We start from the raw sequence: 15,472 nt of genomic DNA on the forward strand, positions 1-15,472 counted from the left end.
TGTCCTGGCTTTGAAGCTTTTTAATGTATTATTATGGCAATCACGTGTATATAATACAAGAGCTGGATACGGTGTGCTTAGAGAAATGAATTCAAGCTGTCTGTGATTTGCATAAAAGCCACACAATGAGCTTAGGCTCATAACGTGCCTTTTGCTCATAGTATTTTATTTCCTTTGTTGCAGAAAATGTCTATGTTGTCCTATGTGCCAGTCTGTAGAAACAGATTTGAAGTTTGTGAACATCATTCCTTGCGCTTGCATAACCTGAGCTGTGTGTACAAATTAGCTAGAAGCCTAACTTTAATTTGCTCAGATAATTACTTTGTACACCCCACATCTGTTTTCCTATATCTGCAAGTCATAGATGACTAGATTTTTGCAACTATGGGTACCCACATTTGAAGTCAAACAGTCTTCTAAGGCAGGAATCAGCAACCTACAGACTGCAGCATTTCAGTGGTGAAGGGCTTTACCTAGACAGTAGAGCAAAGTCGTGGCTGGGTTGGAACAAGGGATGATCCTACCTTGTGAGATCCCTTCCAGTCCTACTTTCTTATGAACCTTCCCTTGAAGATCTGTTCTACAGCAGGGGCTGAGTTAACGTTGCCAACCATTGTTCTACAGTGTTGTAGCACAATAAGAACAAATTAAAAATAAAAAAGAAGATTCAGGGTGAAACCAACCTCACTGCTCACTTTAATATGCACCAAATTTCAGATCAATCTTTAAATCCGTAACTTGTATTTTGTACAACATGCATCAGTCAGTTATTAGTCATGGCTATTTATCACTGGTTTGAACCTTGGTTAGCACCGCTCAGAAAACAGAGCATTTCCACTTGTAACACCTACGCATAGTTTTGTGTACGCTTCAAGTATTTGCATGAAGTGAACCAAGTTAAACAGTCCTTTCTGAGGTAGAAAAGGAACATTGTTTACCCAAACAACAACCATTCTCTCCCAAGTCCAGCTCACCAACCCACCACTCCTCTCATTCATAATTTTGTAAAAGCTCTTATTTCCGTATATTTTCCACTGTATCCTATGTTATGCTCTTTATGCAATGGCCTAGCCTTGTTACCTGAGGCAACAAAGGCACACTTTCTGCAATGAGGTAAAATACCACCTTTGTTTCTCCTTTTGAATAACTGTAACCAGCTCTGTTTAGGCATTCTATATAATGAAGATAGAGCCACAGCTATGCTGAGTTTCACGAGCGATTACAGTTGCAGTTCAATAGGAAGGACAAATTTGTGGAGACAGAAACTAGGTACTTTGAACCACAGCCTAACTGGGTACTTACCACCCTGTTCCAACACTGTATTTGCAGCATCAGTGTTATTGAAGCAATTACTGTTGGGACTGATCTTCAGGGCACTCACTACTTACCCCTGTCTTTCATCTCTGACCCAAAGGGTCATGCACTCTACCTAGAGTGAAAACACTCTGGAAAATTATGAAGAAACACTGGTGTAACATGTAATTCCTTATGTTTTCTGCCCTGTCCTGGGTCAATCCACATGGTTTGATATCAATACCCTAGAACAGGTTGTCAAAATTATCACATTGCACAGGCCAGATAAATAGCAGAGGGCTGGTCCAGGTGCCAAATCAGGGCCACAGGCTGGCCCTGAACACCAGATCCAGCGTGCATGGGTGGTCCAAGACCCACAGACAGCAGTGTGGGTCAAATGATAGGGTTCCATGGGCTGCATCTTTTGACACCTGCCCTAGAGGGCCTGGGACAGGTTAACCTAGTCATGGGATCTTCCCTTACACTCTGGTGAAGATAGTAATCTTGTCTACACTACCGAATCCACAGGCAACAAAACATTTGCTGGGGTGCGATCATTAGCTCTGGAGCTCACTTCCTCAAACTTCTTTCATAGATCAAACATTTTCAAGGTACACACAATTCATAAAGTGGCTTAATCCTAGCTATCTGCTTTACTTGGTGTAGGATAATTAAGGCATTTTACTATCAGTACAATTGTTTCCTACATTCTCAATGGTTCATTAGGTTAAATCCCAGTCTGTAAAAGCTGCCAGACAATTCTGTGCTACATAGTAAGAGTCCAGCCACAGAGATTTTTAAGACCTGAATGCCTCAAGAAAAGAGAAATTAACTACTCTCACTCAGAATCCTACTTTGGAACACCACCTAGGTCCTGAAGTAGAACAGGTAAGACCTTACACTCAAGCTGCCATGGTAAAATAGTCATATTAGATAATACAGGAATACTAGAAGCTCTGAAATTTTAGAAGATTAACTTTTTGCATAACTTGCCAGCTTAAACACTGCAGAAAGCTGAACCAGAAAGTCAGCTGTAAGAACACGCTTACAATCTTCAAAATAACATTTCATATAAAGCCACAGATTGTTTTATTCTCAAGTACAACAATGAGAAATTTAAGACAAAGCCTCTTAAGAATATAACCCTTTGTAAAAAAAAAAAAAAAAAAAAAAATGCCAGCAACCTGTGGCAACATTTTTATTCTCATACAGTTTTAGTGCATATTTTTTCAGGTTTTATTGCTACTTCAGTCACATGGAACATAGCTGTGAACTGTATCTAGTGTGTGTGGAAGATCCCTAGAGCTCACAAGTGAAAAAGGAAGAGGCTGCCATCAAATCCATATCCCATGAACAATTAAATCTTTCCATAACAGTGGAAATTCATTAATACGTACAAGTTTACAACAGAGAAGAGGAGGTATAAATCTTCACAGGCACATTGTTAGAGTAAGTAGTAACATAGGAAAAAAAACTAAGGCTTTGAATAAGCCATTTTGAATGCAAGGCAAATACTAAGGCATTAAGTAGGTGTGGTATCCAACCAGCTATGTTAATGGCATCTTTGGATCAATGGAGTTTTTCATCTGGAGGGAATCTCTTCTTTACCTGCAAAGCAAGAGGCAATTTAGTTATTCCCTTCCATAGATTTTTACTAAGATAGACTTGCTTGGGAAATTTACTTCCTAAGAAGATTCAGCACCATATAGAAGGGCTCTGCAATTGTTGCCAAACAACTCCAGAGTACCACCAGGCAGAATCTGTCTACTTGCATCTTAAGAGACGCAGGGGTTAAAAGCTTTGTACCATCTATGGTATTAGTCCAACACTTACAAGATTTAGTGCATCTACATCTCAGGAATAAAATGTTCCAGCTGGGACACCTCCAAATGCCCCAGCAGCAAGGCACCAGCGAAGCTAGTCTGGGGTCATCTCTAGTGCCCACTTCAGCACTCTGAGAACGGCAGCATGATACTCAGGAAAGGCTTCCCTAATGCATTTCCCAGCTTAGAGCACGCAAGAGGGATATAGTTCAGGAGTGTCTGCTCTAGGACAGGCTGCTATCACACTGGCTGTAAACATCCACTTGCTTGCATCATTAGAAGCAACTAGATTAGCTCTGCCCTGGGCAGCTGGACAGTTCTGTTTTTTTTTAATTATTTCTATTACATTGGGAGCCAGCAATTTGGATCAGGCCCACTATTCTGCTGGACAGTGCACAGGGCACACGAAGAGACATAATCTGCTGCTTGATCTAGGAATTAAGACAAGTAACATGAAGAATAAGAAGGAGCGAACATGCAAAGAAGTATAGGGATATTTCTAAATGCACTACTGTGAGGCACTTGGCCACCACAGGGATGAAGGTAGCATAAGAAGCTAGAGAGAATACAAGTGATTTCAGAGGAAAATACAAAAACTATGTACAGTCACATTTTCAGCTGATAATTTGAGTGCCAACCCATAACCACTTGCCCCTTCAAACCATTAACTGGGTTGCAGAGGGAAGTATATTATTATCCTGATACTAATAGGTATTATTGTTTGAATTAGAGATACAGGAATGGCAAAGGTTAATTTGTCCCATCAGATGCATCAGTCCCATCTGATTCCACGCAATGGAAGAGATGGTTTACTTGAAAGTTGCCCCTAGTACCATGCATATAGTTTTTAAAATACTGTAATTGTTGAACTTTAAAGAGTTAGTATTTCACCCTCTTTGTTTCAGCTCTGTATTCTGTCCTTAATCTTCAATCTAAAGATGGATGATGGATAGAATTTTTTTTTCCTGTATTAGCCTTGATTTTGGACAAGCACATCTTGGAAAAAAAATCAAAATAATCCAGACAGCTGAGAATTCTGGCAGGTGCTCTAAAAATTTAGCAACACACACAGATTCTCCAAGACAATGCTAAAGCTGCACATCTGAGATTTCAGCTGGAGTCTGCTTGGGTAGTTCAGTCTGGAGCAAGAAACATCACTAATGGCTGTGTGGCTGTATTGGTGCACCAGGGGTAGGACAAGAGAGCAAAGGATTGGAACTCCTCAAGAGCTTAATTCAAAGCTGACAGTCCCAGCAGCCCAAGGTCCTGTCAACAATCAGAAGAGTAGCCATCTTTAAACAGGACAGTGAGGGGCCAAGCATGCCTGAATGCACTGCTCTTTTCTAAATGGCAAAAGGAAGACATTCAAGAAACTACACAATAATCTGCAAATACTCATTCCATCCAGGAAGAGCAAAAATCAACTGCAGATGCTTCCTCAGCCTGATGAAAGGTATTTGCACCAAAAGTTTGCAAAGAAGAATTTTTCCAACTGAGTTGGTCTAATAAAAGATACCAGATTTACCCAAATAACCTCATCTGCCTATGCCTTAGACCAACACAAGTATAACCTATACCCCTGGGACATGGGTTCAACATTCAGAGAGGCAAGGAAAACCAAAAGTAACTCAGTGACGGACAGACGGACAGACCCTTGGGTAAGAATCTGGTTAAACAATTTGCCCTTGCTGTCTCACTTCCCCTCACACAACAGACTTTAGAAGGTCATTTTACCAGGTATTAATATCCCCTCTCCTTCTCAAGACCAGTTTCTCTCTCAAGCTTTGGAACACTCCTCACTAATGGGAACAGACAGATATTCTCTGGACAGCTTGCCTGAATTTCAAGAGCATCTCTTGCCTCCAGCATGTGCCTGAGAGCAACAGCAGGCAGCTCACTTAATACCCCATCCTTTCCATCTTAAGTGACCATTTTGTCCAGGCAAGTAAATCCCAATTCCAATCCTGTGATCTGCTCGAAGTTTGCCAGCCATTCTCCTTGTGGTCAAGGTCACCAGTCAGCAGAAACAGCACTATAAATTGCACCAACTAAGTCCAGTTTAGCTGCCTGCTATCCAAGGCCCATATCTGTGGCAGAGCCAAACCAACCTTTGGCTTCTACTAGCTGCTAAAAGTGAAGAAAGAGACCTATGTAGTCCGACACACTCCTAGTTAAGGCTGAACCTAATCTGAAACACTAGGGCTTTGCTTCAGTATTAATGCTCAGGAAGCTTTATAGCCAGAATCAAATCAAGCTATAATGTCAGCTATCATTTGTCAACTGCTGTTCAACTCTTTCCAAAACACAAAAAATTATATTAATTAGGACAAGAATTAAATTTGCAAGACCGAAGCAGATCGAAAAAGCACAGCACTCTGAATAATTCTGTCTCATCAACATAAAAAAGCCATGGATTTAGTCTCCCGTTTTATGCCTCCACCCAGCAAATTTCCCACTTGTCACCCATTTCCAAATCCATTTCTTCAAAGATGGCACCTAAAGTCAACACGCCACTTCAGCAGGCAGCCTTGATGGCGGTTTCCGATATGACCAATATAAGCTTCCAAGAACAAGACCTGTACAGTGTTATGGGGTTGAGCAGTAGGATGAATCATTCTCCTTACAACTGCCTGTGGGCTGCTATCTAAAACAATATGCTAGCCTACAAGGTTCAGCACTTCACTGATACAAGACAGACCTCTTTGGTCATGTGCACCACTTTCCCAGAGAGGTGTTACTTTCCACCATCAGAACAAGGATGTTACCTGCAGAACAGACAGATGGGCCTCAAGTTGATGAGAAACTGGCTTGTCAACTGGATTTTCTGTTTCCTATTTTTCCTTTAACACTTGAACATAAAAGAAGGGGGTGCAGGGAAATATTCCTTTTGATGCTCTCCCAGTATTTGCTGTCCCATGGTATGACCCTTTTCTCACAGCTTTCCAGGAAGCGAGTGCAGTCTAGACAGCATCCCAGTTTTGTAACAACTGTCTCCAAATTTAATTAACATTGAGTACTGAAATACATCATACTTGCAGCCCACATAAAGACAGCCTAATGGTGCCATGATAGCCTTTAAAGGGTGCCATTGGGGGACAGGAGATAAGCAAGATAAGCTTGAGAAGAAAAGTGCAAACTCTTCCCTTACAGCTGCTCACCTGCCTCACTTACTAGAGCAGGTTCTTCCCTGCTGGCTGCTGTTCCTCCTTCCCAGCCTATCTTCAAGCAGGTAAAAATACTATTAGTTTTCGAAATGGGGTGCTGCTCAATTCATAGAGTTATGAAGGATGTCTTGAGTCTAAAAAGGTTAAGAATCACCGAAATATAGGGTAGCTGTCCCTCAAGTGGAACCTCTTGAGCCTTCCCCACAAAGATAAAATGAAACGACTCCAACCACACTTACCTAATCCACAAACAGCTGTGGCAGAAGACAGAGGACATTAAGGCCAGTGATGTTTAAGATACCAGATAGTTTCATTTTTTAACTGTGGTCCGAAGAGAGGGTTGAGCTGGGCCAGGATCGCAATCAGCCAACTGAAGACAAAACATAGGAGACATCAGGAATATGGATGATGGAAACTTGGCCAAAAGCTATGAGGGCAATGGATGGACAGCACTGAAGGTCTAACACCAAATCAAAACACGGCACAGCCCATGCTCCTAAACCTCCAACTTTCATCCAAGTTTCAAACATCAGATGCTGCTAAAAACTACGTTTGGTGTCAGTGCTGTTGTCCGATTTCAAATGACACTGTTAGAGGCAAATGGAAAGTCTCTTTAATATACTTTTTCCTTTGGAGAGCAAGTACCCCAGGACATAGTCATTATCTTCCCAGACCACAACATGAATCTTCCCTGAGAGCCGCTCAAGGCCTCTAAGACAGGGGTTCCTGATCTTTTTGTGCCGAGGACTGGCAAACTGCGGACCAGCCAGCCGTGGACCAGCAGTGACAGGCATACTGCGGCAGATACCAAATCTTTTTTAGTACTTAGTATAAAAAAGGGTTGGCTGCTGGTCCACAGTATGCTGGTCACTTCCAGTCTTCAGTTTTCCAGTCCATGGTCACTTCCAGTCCGGCAGCCAACCCTTCACAGCCGGGAACCAGCCCAGGGGTTGGGAACCCCTGCTCTTAAGAGGTGTGGGACAGGGCATGTCACTAAAATAAGCTAACTCCAAAATGAACATGCTTTTTAGTCTCATTCAATCAAACTATAACTATGCCGAGCATTGGCTATACATAATACAAAAGGAAGCTTATACCACAGCCCTATTTATGCCGGTCAAAATAAATATTAAGGCAAAGCCCAAGTGAAAGAATTGAGTCTATCAATTAAAGCACAGGAAGAGGAGTTGGGAGATAATTCTTGAATTGCTTTGTCATATGGGCAAGAAGTCACCAAATAACAGGTTCCCCTCACATAGGTAAATGATCCTTGTATGAATCAGAAATGCAAGGCTTGATGTTTACTAAGCACCTTTTGACCCACTAAAGGGAGGGTTAAGAAAATCATATGCATCAACTGATTCCATTTGATGCTATATTCAGAGGGGGAAAAAAGTAACCCTATTCTACCATCTTCACCTTCTTGTGAAAACTGTGGTGGGGCTAGAACTCAAGCAAAGGAAAAATGTAGACCTAGATCAAAGGTTAGGAAAAATAGATGTCTAGAGCAAGAGGGTTCAAAAGTACTGGAACAATGTCAACAGGATAACAAACCTCACATCAGCAGGAACAGCTTCCTCATCGGAGCAGTGACAAACTAACCCAGCAGAAGCCACAGCCAGAACAGAAAAGAGGAGGAATTTGGGATGTGGAAGAGATCCAGGAAAGCTTAACAGACATACTTCACCATTACAAGATGTACTTGCTTTGTAAATGTTACAGATTCAGAAAAAGCCAGGGACGGTTTTAAGTATTTTACATAGGTCTAAATCCAAACTATATAAGCATGTTTAGTGAATGCACCAGCTCATCTGCCTGCTATTTCTAGAATGCTTTGTAAGGAGAAGAAAAAGCACAGCAGCTTTGTAATGGGAGCTGCCACAAATGCATCAGACTGCTTAGGCAGTCATGGAAAATTCCATGCAAACCTGGATGCTTTGACCAATGAACGAAGTGCACGGCAGCTGCAAAATGGCTACCACAGCCATAGACAGAAATCTGCATGAGATAAAAGGAATGTCAATCCTCTTAGCATTAAGAAAACAAATATTTGTATATTTTGATTTTTTTTTTTAATAGCTTTGTGCAAAAATCAAAGAGGATGCTAGCTTGAGTCAAACATTGTGCCTGCAACATCCTAACCATCCCAATATGCTGGGAATACTGCAGGGAAACAAACAAAAATCAATCATCCATGCTAAAAATATATAGCAGGTTGTGTAAAGTATGTTAACATCTACTAGAGAACACCAAAAAAGCAGCCAATTCACTCTCACTTACAAACTGAAATGCTCTTATCTTGCCATCTCGGGTGACACCGTTAGCATCAGACAGACATCAGGTTGAATTTACCCGGTAAAAAGTAAACTGCCCAATCCCTTTTGGATATTGAATCCTTCCTACCATCAGACTAATTGCACAAATGTTTAGTAGCAATTTGACAAGTTCCCTCCCACCTTCAGCGAGACTGTTTGGAGCCCACCTACAAGTTGGTTTTTAGATACAAACCCGTATGAGAAGGGTGCCCAAGCACTACACCATCTGCCATTAACTTTCTGAAATAAGGGAGTAGAAATGGGAACACTACATTCCTCCACGATAATTATTTGTTTCTTTCTGCTGCACAAAAAAAAAGGAACTGTCTGTATTAGCACACATACTGAGGCCTCTTCCTAGGTTTCCAGAGATCAGACCCAGCACTGCTGCGAAACAAGTGAGCTGGAAGCGCATTCTGAACACTGCCCTATCTACAGCTGTATCACCAGGTAAACACTGACCTGGTTTGAAAAGCTCTGGGACCAGGCTGGATACATACACAGTTCTGAGGCATAGTGGCATTGTCAATCAATACTTAGATAAATCTTTAGCTCCACTACCTCCCTGCAATGCAGGAGTTTGATCACTGAAAGCAGAGTAGGAGATGGGAGGGCAATGAACTCCCAAGACAGGATTATGGAAAACTTCTCCACACATTTCAGTTCCAGAGCGTTGCTCTTTCTTATGAAGTATCCCAACAAAATGGGGCATTCAGTGCACAACAAAGCAAGTCTCTGTATCTATCATGTGCTGTTTTAGTATTATTAAATGCAGGTATGACTTTCAAACCACCACAAATTCCACAGAATACCTCCTGCCTTAATCTGCATCAGTTAACCAGTGTATGCAAGGAGCTGAAAGTCCCTCCTGTTCTACCAAAGGAAGTAAAAACTTATCACTTTAGTGTATCAATTTCAGAGTGATCCTAGCTGCTCTGGCTCTTACTAAGAGGATGACCATACCATCTGCTACTGCAGGTTATGAGTGAAAGCTCTGATATCTGTTTAGATTCAGTTTGGGTAATTACATTCAGCCCACCTAGAATTCCCCTGCAATGACAAAAATGATTAATTATTCCTAAATTTCAGCACTGAATCCAAGTAGTGCAGCTGTGCGCTCCTATCCTGGTGCTGTCTTCTGCCTCACAAGGGGTTCAAAACCTGATATACAGAGTTGTACAACTCAAAGAGACCTCAAGGTTCAGTTGGTCCAAAACCCTGCACAAACTAATACTATTCCTAACTATTCTATCAAATGCCTACCAGCCTTCAAAAAAAAAAAGCTGAGTCTCTAGATGGGAGGTCCTACAAAAAGTATTGTTACGATTACCATTATTCTTTCTGTATGCCCCACACACCTCCCAAGGTTTGGGTTGCCCTTCCTTGGCAGTCTGCTATGTGCAAGCATCCATGTGCACAGGCTGTTTGATGGGGAATTTCATGCAACCAACTTAACATAAATGACCAGAGGGTAAATGGCTTTCCTCTATTTATCAGTGAAAGTAACTTCTATTTAAGAGCTTAAACTAGCACACACCTAATTAAGATGGATACAGTTGACCAATGCCAAAGAGACAAATAATGTTTAGCCAGAAGGTTTTGAAGTTGTTTTGCATCTGCTGGAGCCATCACAAAAGAAAGCTATTTTGTTTAGTTCAGAATTTTAAAAAGTTAGAAAAAAAAGTTTCATGAAAATTAAGTGACAGCCACTGTCACCCACAGATAAGTTTCAAGGGCAGAAGACTGCCCTTGAGACAATGCACTAATATCAGTGTCATTTTGATACCAGTAATAGGTTTTGCAATAGCTTCTTCCTAACACTGCAACAGAACTAATACATTCCACTTCGTTACATATAAAAGGTTTAATTCACAGATACATTTCTATGAATTGAATCCAAATATGTAATTCCAAATGACTGACTGCATTCAAGCAATACCTGACTGAAGCATTCACACAATACTTTACTTCTCTTAGTCCTCACGAAGGTGCAACGGGAGAAAGCTAGACAATAATCCTAAACACTGGGCTTACTTGTGTTATAGCTAATTTCCTTTATCTACCTCTCTTTAACAGTTGAGAGTAGATCTTTCACTGGCCAGTCCACTACAGCACCTACTAAGCCAGGGGTCAGCAACCCCTGGCATGCGTGCCAAGCATGGCATGCAAGGCCATTTTGCTTGGCACACCACTACCAGCCCAAGCTCTAAGCAGCGGCTGCCAGCCATGGACCCCAGGTTGCTCCCAGCAGGTGGCTGGGAGGCAGCAAGCAGACTGGGCTCCGTGGGCCAGCTGCAGCTGGGAGGCTGCAAACAGCTGCTCCAGGCTCCAGCATGCCAGCACTCTGGCACCTTCCAAGGTAGACATTGTGGTTTTCTTGGCACTCCGGCCAAAAACCGTTGCCTACCCTTGTGCTAAGTTATACCAATATCTGAACCAATCCCTTCTACTTGAGGACTGGGATAAAGGTTTCCCTTTTACAGATAAGAAGTTTGGATCAGTTACTCCTTCATGCCTTGTTTCCTAGTATGCTACACATCCTCAGCTGCTACCAACTTCTAAAGAGTTGCCTGGGCTCAGGACTTTGAATGTACAAGCCTTAAATTAGTGGCACAGACAATGTCAGACTGGCTGGGAGAGCAAGAATTGGGCAGAGGGCTGCAAACCTCAAGATGCAGAACCACTGTTTTCCTTCAAAACAAACTCAGCAATGACTCATTAGTAAGAAAGCATCTCGCTGCCCAGTCTCACCCAGGCGCTTGCACAGCAGCCAGCCATCTTGCTAGGTGGCTTAAGTGATTTCTCCACAACACATTACAGCCCCATTCACCAGGGAAGAAGACTCAAGTATATATTCACAGGCACCCCAAAACAGCACCCTAGTTACTATGTCTGCCTACAGAGAGACAGTACGTTTAGTTTATTTTATTTATATGGCACTTATCATAATCAAAAACCCCTACAGCTATACTATGAACCCATTATTTCAAAGCATAACATTGACTTCCTTTGTTTATAGTTTAAACAGAGGAAGTTTTAACAGTAAAATAAGAGGAACACGTTAGGGATACTTAAGAATTTTGATTTGGTAAATATGTTCAGACACAGGAAGGAAGTTGGGAAAACACTTCATGACTGTACACTTGTATACAGTCAGTAGAAGTCACAGCAATTGGGCATATAAGGGGAATCATTTAACAAAATAAGGTTTGCATAATATAAGCCTCAGCCACTCTGTAAAGCAAAGCAATGGAAATATACTGCATCCACCAATTCCTGACAGCCAAGGGACAATCTGGTTTAAGTAAGAACATCTGATATAATGTTTTTGAGAACTTGGCATCATAGTACCTATTTGTGCCTCGATCAAAACAGTAGAAGTGGCCCAAGCCATATGCACTAATCATTAAATAGGATCTCCAAGCAAGAAGTATTTTAAGATTGATGTCAAGCCATCTATTTGGTGATACGAGGGATCTGAGCTGCGTTCTACTGCTGATGCAATAACTAGTTAAGTTAATGTATTTTGTGGACAAGTACAATACTATTAAAGTTCACAAAGGAATGATGAATACATTGTAAATTTTCAGTTGTCAAGATACTCTGTTTCTGTACAGACCTCTCTCTGTAAATACATTTTTAGAATAGACGGACTTGAAACCTGTTGAACCATAAACAAGGTTGAACCAAAACAATGCTGGATATCACAGCAGTAAACCAAGCCAAAACCACTAAGCCTGAACCTCAAGCCAGACCATAATGGAACAAGACAGACCTTTCTTGAAGCAAGCATTATTTGTAACTAGACACTCAAAGGATGGCTTTCTGCTGCCAGTCCTTGGACCTAGTGCCTCAGATATTAAGATAGCTCCCTCTCTCTTTTTCCAGGTATTTATTGCAAGTTCATTACAATGTACCATTGTAAGCAAAAGTTTGCGTGAGCGCTCCCAAGCATACCTGTCATACCACTGACCTAGGAACAAAGTACCTGGCAAAATATGCCCATAAAAAGTGATGCCAATTTAATCTCCATAACAGCAGATATTTATGTGGAAACAAAATACTTAGCCAAAATGGCCTGGTACTTTAATCTCACTCAAAAAGCCCTTTTAAGAAGCAGCAAACATTTTGCAGAATTCAAGCTTTTCATTGCAGTCTCTACATACAAGCTAACCTATCTTCTAGATGCTGCTTGTGCTCAGGACCTTGCACATGGGCTTTAAACTAGTGGCACAGACAATGGCAGGTTGGCAGGGAGAATGGGAAATAGGATCTGGGATCCTTTCTGATACAACCAAGGCAAGGAAAGATCTTATGGGAAACCAGTCATTCAGTGATGCTGGCATTATCACAACAATTCCTTCTAACACTAGGGGCAGGACACTGATTTCAACAGTCAAGGGTCCCCAACTTCATAAAGATTAAGCACTGGTGACCTGTCACTGCTACAACAGTTGTGTATAAACTGCCTATTGCAGTCAACAGATATTTCAGAACTGGGAAGCCGTCACGAAGCGTGTGCTGAAGGATGCCAAGTCAGCAGATGAGAAGTAGTCAAGTTCAAAAGCACTTATCTAGACTCAGTTGAACACACTGCCCATCCAGAGGGAGGCTTTTTGAGAGCACTGAGGGAGCTTGACTTGCAAAGTCACTTAAAAGTTTGTGGCACCTGTACAAGACTCCTTCCCCCAAAATTTACCCAGCTGGTGAATGCAGCAACCTTCTATCTGGGCTTTGAAGCATAACGGCACTTCAGCAGCAGTAGTGGAGGGACATTTTAGACACTAACACCAAGCTGACCTGCAGTTTTAAATAATAATGAGCACTAGGATCAAGCAGGCCACCATACAGATCCCTTGGCAGAAGTGTCCAGGCTCTATCTTTCTGCTGAGCCACTATACGAGTGACTCAAGCACCAGAGGGTGGTCAAGCACTGGAACCAGCTATCTAGAGAAACTGTGGAAACTCCACCCTTGGAAATTTTCAAGAGCAAGTTGGACACACATTGGCTAGGATGGGTTAGTCAGAGAGTCTTCCAGTGAGCAGGGGGCTGGACTAGATGACCTTGCGAGGTCCCATCCAGGCCTATGTCCCTATGAACCACTTTGATTCGGCACTTGCCCCAGGGGGCGCAACGCAGCACTGGTACTTACAAGAGGTAGCAGCAAACAGCACAGGTCACCAGCATCGTGTTGATCACCCTGTGGGGGAAGAAGGAAAGAGGCAGGTGATGAGGAGTCACTTCTGCACCACGCCTGGGAAAGCGACCGAAAAAATGGGAAGTGTCCAGCAGGAGCGCCCACATACGGGTGCACGAGGAAGGCGAGCGCTGGCCCGGGACCACCCGCGGGCAGAGGGCGCAACGCCAGGGCAAGCTACTGCCAATAAGACAAAGCTACGTTTTTAAATCATAATAACGTCACAGTTTTTACAATATTTTAATAGTTTTAATTAGAGTGCTAATTCAGCGCCCGGGGCCGAGGAGGGCATTCGGGACCCCGGCTAAAGCCGCAAGGAGGGGCCGAGCGCCCTGAGGCCCGGCCTCGAGCCCTCTCCGGGCTGGACCCGCGGGCAGGCCTGGCCTAGGGCCACTCACCCGCGGTTGGGCCCCTTGGGCACGAGCCAGGGCAGGACGCCACCGACGACCCCCCAAAAAACGCTCATGACGATGATGGGCACCGCCAGGCCGCTGTACGCCATGGCTACGCGAGCTCCCTTCCTCCTTCCCCAGCGCCGCCGCCGCAGCTGTGCCACAGCGCTCCGCCCCCCACGCCGCCGCCCAACCCGCACCCGGCGCGTCACGCCAGCGTGAGGCTTCTCAGGAGCCCACGTGATTGGGGAAAGGGGCGGTGCCGGCCTCCCTGCTTCTCCACCATTGACTACCACCGTCCCCGCCCCGAGCGAGGGGAAAGTGGGAGGTAAGGCGCTGACTTCTGCAACCCCCACCCCCAAGGGAGGCACCTCAAGGGGCGGAGCCTAAGGACGTCACGTGAGCGGCACGTGGGTCGGGGAGCGAAGGCGCCAGTCGGCCACGGCTCAGAGCCATCGCGCTGCCTGGCGCAGCTCCGAGCAGGATTTTGCTTACAGAAACCCCGTCCTAAGACAGCGTTTTCTGAGGAATCGGGCAAATAAATGCGATCAAGCAACTGCGCAGCGCAAAGCTGCGTTTTGTAGCAGCGTACAGGCTCTCCAGAGCCGTCACTGCACAGCACTAACGACATCGCACTTAGATGCACAACACTTGGCTCGTGTTTCCCCTTCTCTTCTGCACCCAGGCAGAAAACTCATCATTAATTCAAGTACATGCATTTCGAGTACATACACTGGACTCGATTTCTGTTATATCTGTTGTATCGATTTCTGCAATTTCTGTTACACTTGTGTATTAATTTCTTTCTAAAGAAAGGAGTTAGTCAAAATGTTGGCACACAAGGTTACAGGGGTGGTTTTGCCTCCTTTATGACAAAAAGGAAATAGCAAAGTTTGGTAAGGTAAAACTGAAGCCTGCTTCACCTGTCTGTGAAAGTAGGAAGTGCAGGCTATGGTCAGAAACAAATAGTTTTTTGCTACTCCAAGAATTCTTACAAATATGTAATGAACTTTTATTAAAAATATAAATTTAAGAAACAACTGATTAGTGCAGGGGTCCAAGTACCAGTCTTCCTGCTTGTTCTAATTCTACAGATGATGGTGGATTTTGGGGACAGCTCTTCTCACTTTGATCATAAAATCTTCAGTACAGGGAGTCTGTCTTTACTGACACTTTTTTGGGGGGGATGCTGACAATACAAGAGCTGTATGTACAAAGTATTACATTAGTACTAAATGTGGTCAATTACTTGTAAAAGCTTTCAAAGAACAATACATTATGAAAAAA

At 43.2% G+C, this 15,472-nt stretch overlaps 1 protein-coding gene across 1 annotated transcript; it reads right to left on the reverse strand.

The window, feature by feature from the left end:
- Window positions 1-783: 783 nt before the first annotated feature.
- ATP6V0E1 (ATPase H+ transporting V0 subunit e1) lies at window positions 784-14,368 on the reverse strand. Its single transcript, XM_090064999.1, has 4 exons — window positions 14,192-14,368; window positions 13,749-13,796; window positions 6,520-6,650; window positions 784-2,901 (listed from the first exon to the last, which is right to left on the reverse strand). Exons 1-3 carry the CDS (start codon window positions 14,293-14,295, stop codon window positions 6,557-6,559), a joined length of 246 nt encoding a protein of 81 aa, XP_089921125.1. The 5' UTR covers window positions 14,296-14,368; the 3' UTR covers window positions 784-2,901; window positions 6,520-6,556.
- Window positions 14,369-15,472: the final 1,104 nt, after the last annotated feature.

The sequence above is a fragment of the Crocodylus siamensis genome, chromosome 10 (assembly GCF_052110815.1).
Source record: "Crocodylus siamensis isolate JL-2025a chromosome 10, ASM5211081v1, whole genome shotgun sequence".
NCBI classification, from domain to species: Eukaryota; Metazoa; Chordata; order Crocodylia; family Crocodylidae; genus Crocodylus; species Crocodylus siamensis.

Bases quoted from the DNA above. Each gene is read 5' to 3' on its own strand.
- ATP6V0E1 (XM_090064999.1), bottom strand. From the start codon at position 14,295: ATGGCGTACAGCGGCCTGGCGGTGCCCATCATCGTCATGAGCGTTTTT. The intron at 13,797-14,191 runs GTGAGTGGCCCT...CTTCCCCCACAG, and splicing joins CCCAAGGGGCCCAACCGCGG to GGTGATCAACACGATGCTGG. The intron at 6,651-13,748 runs GTAAGTACCAGT...TTTTGTCTTCAG, and splicing joins GCTGTTTGCTGCTACCTCTT to TTGGCTGATTGCGATCCTGG.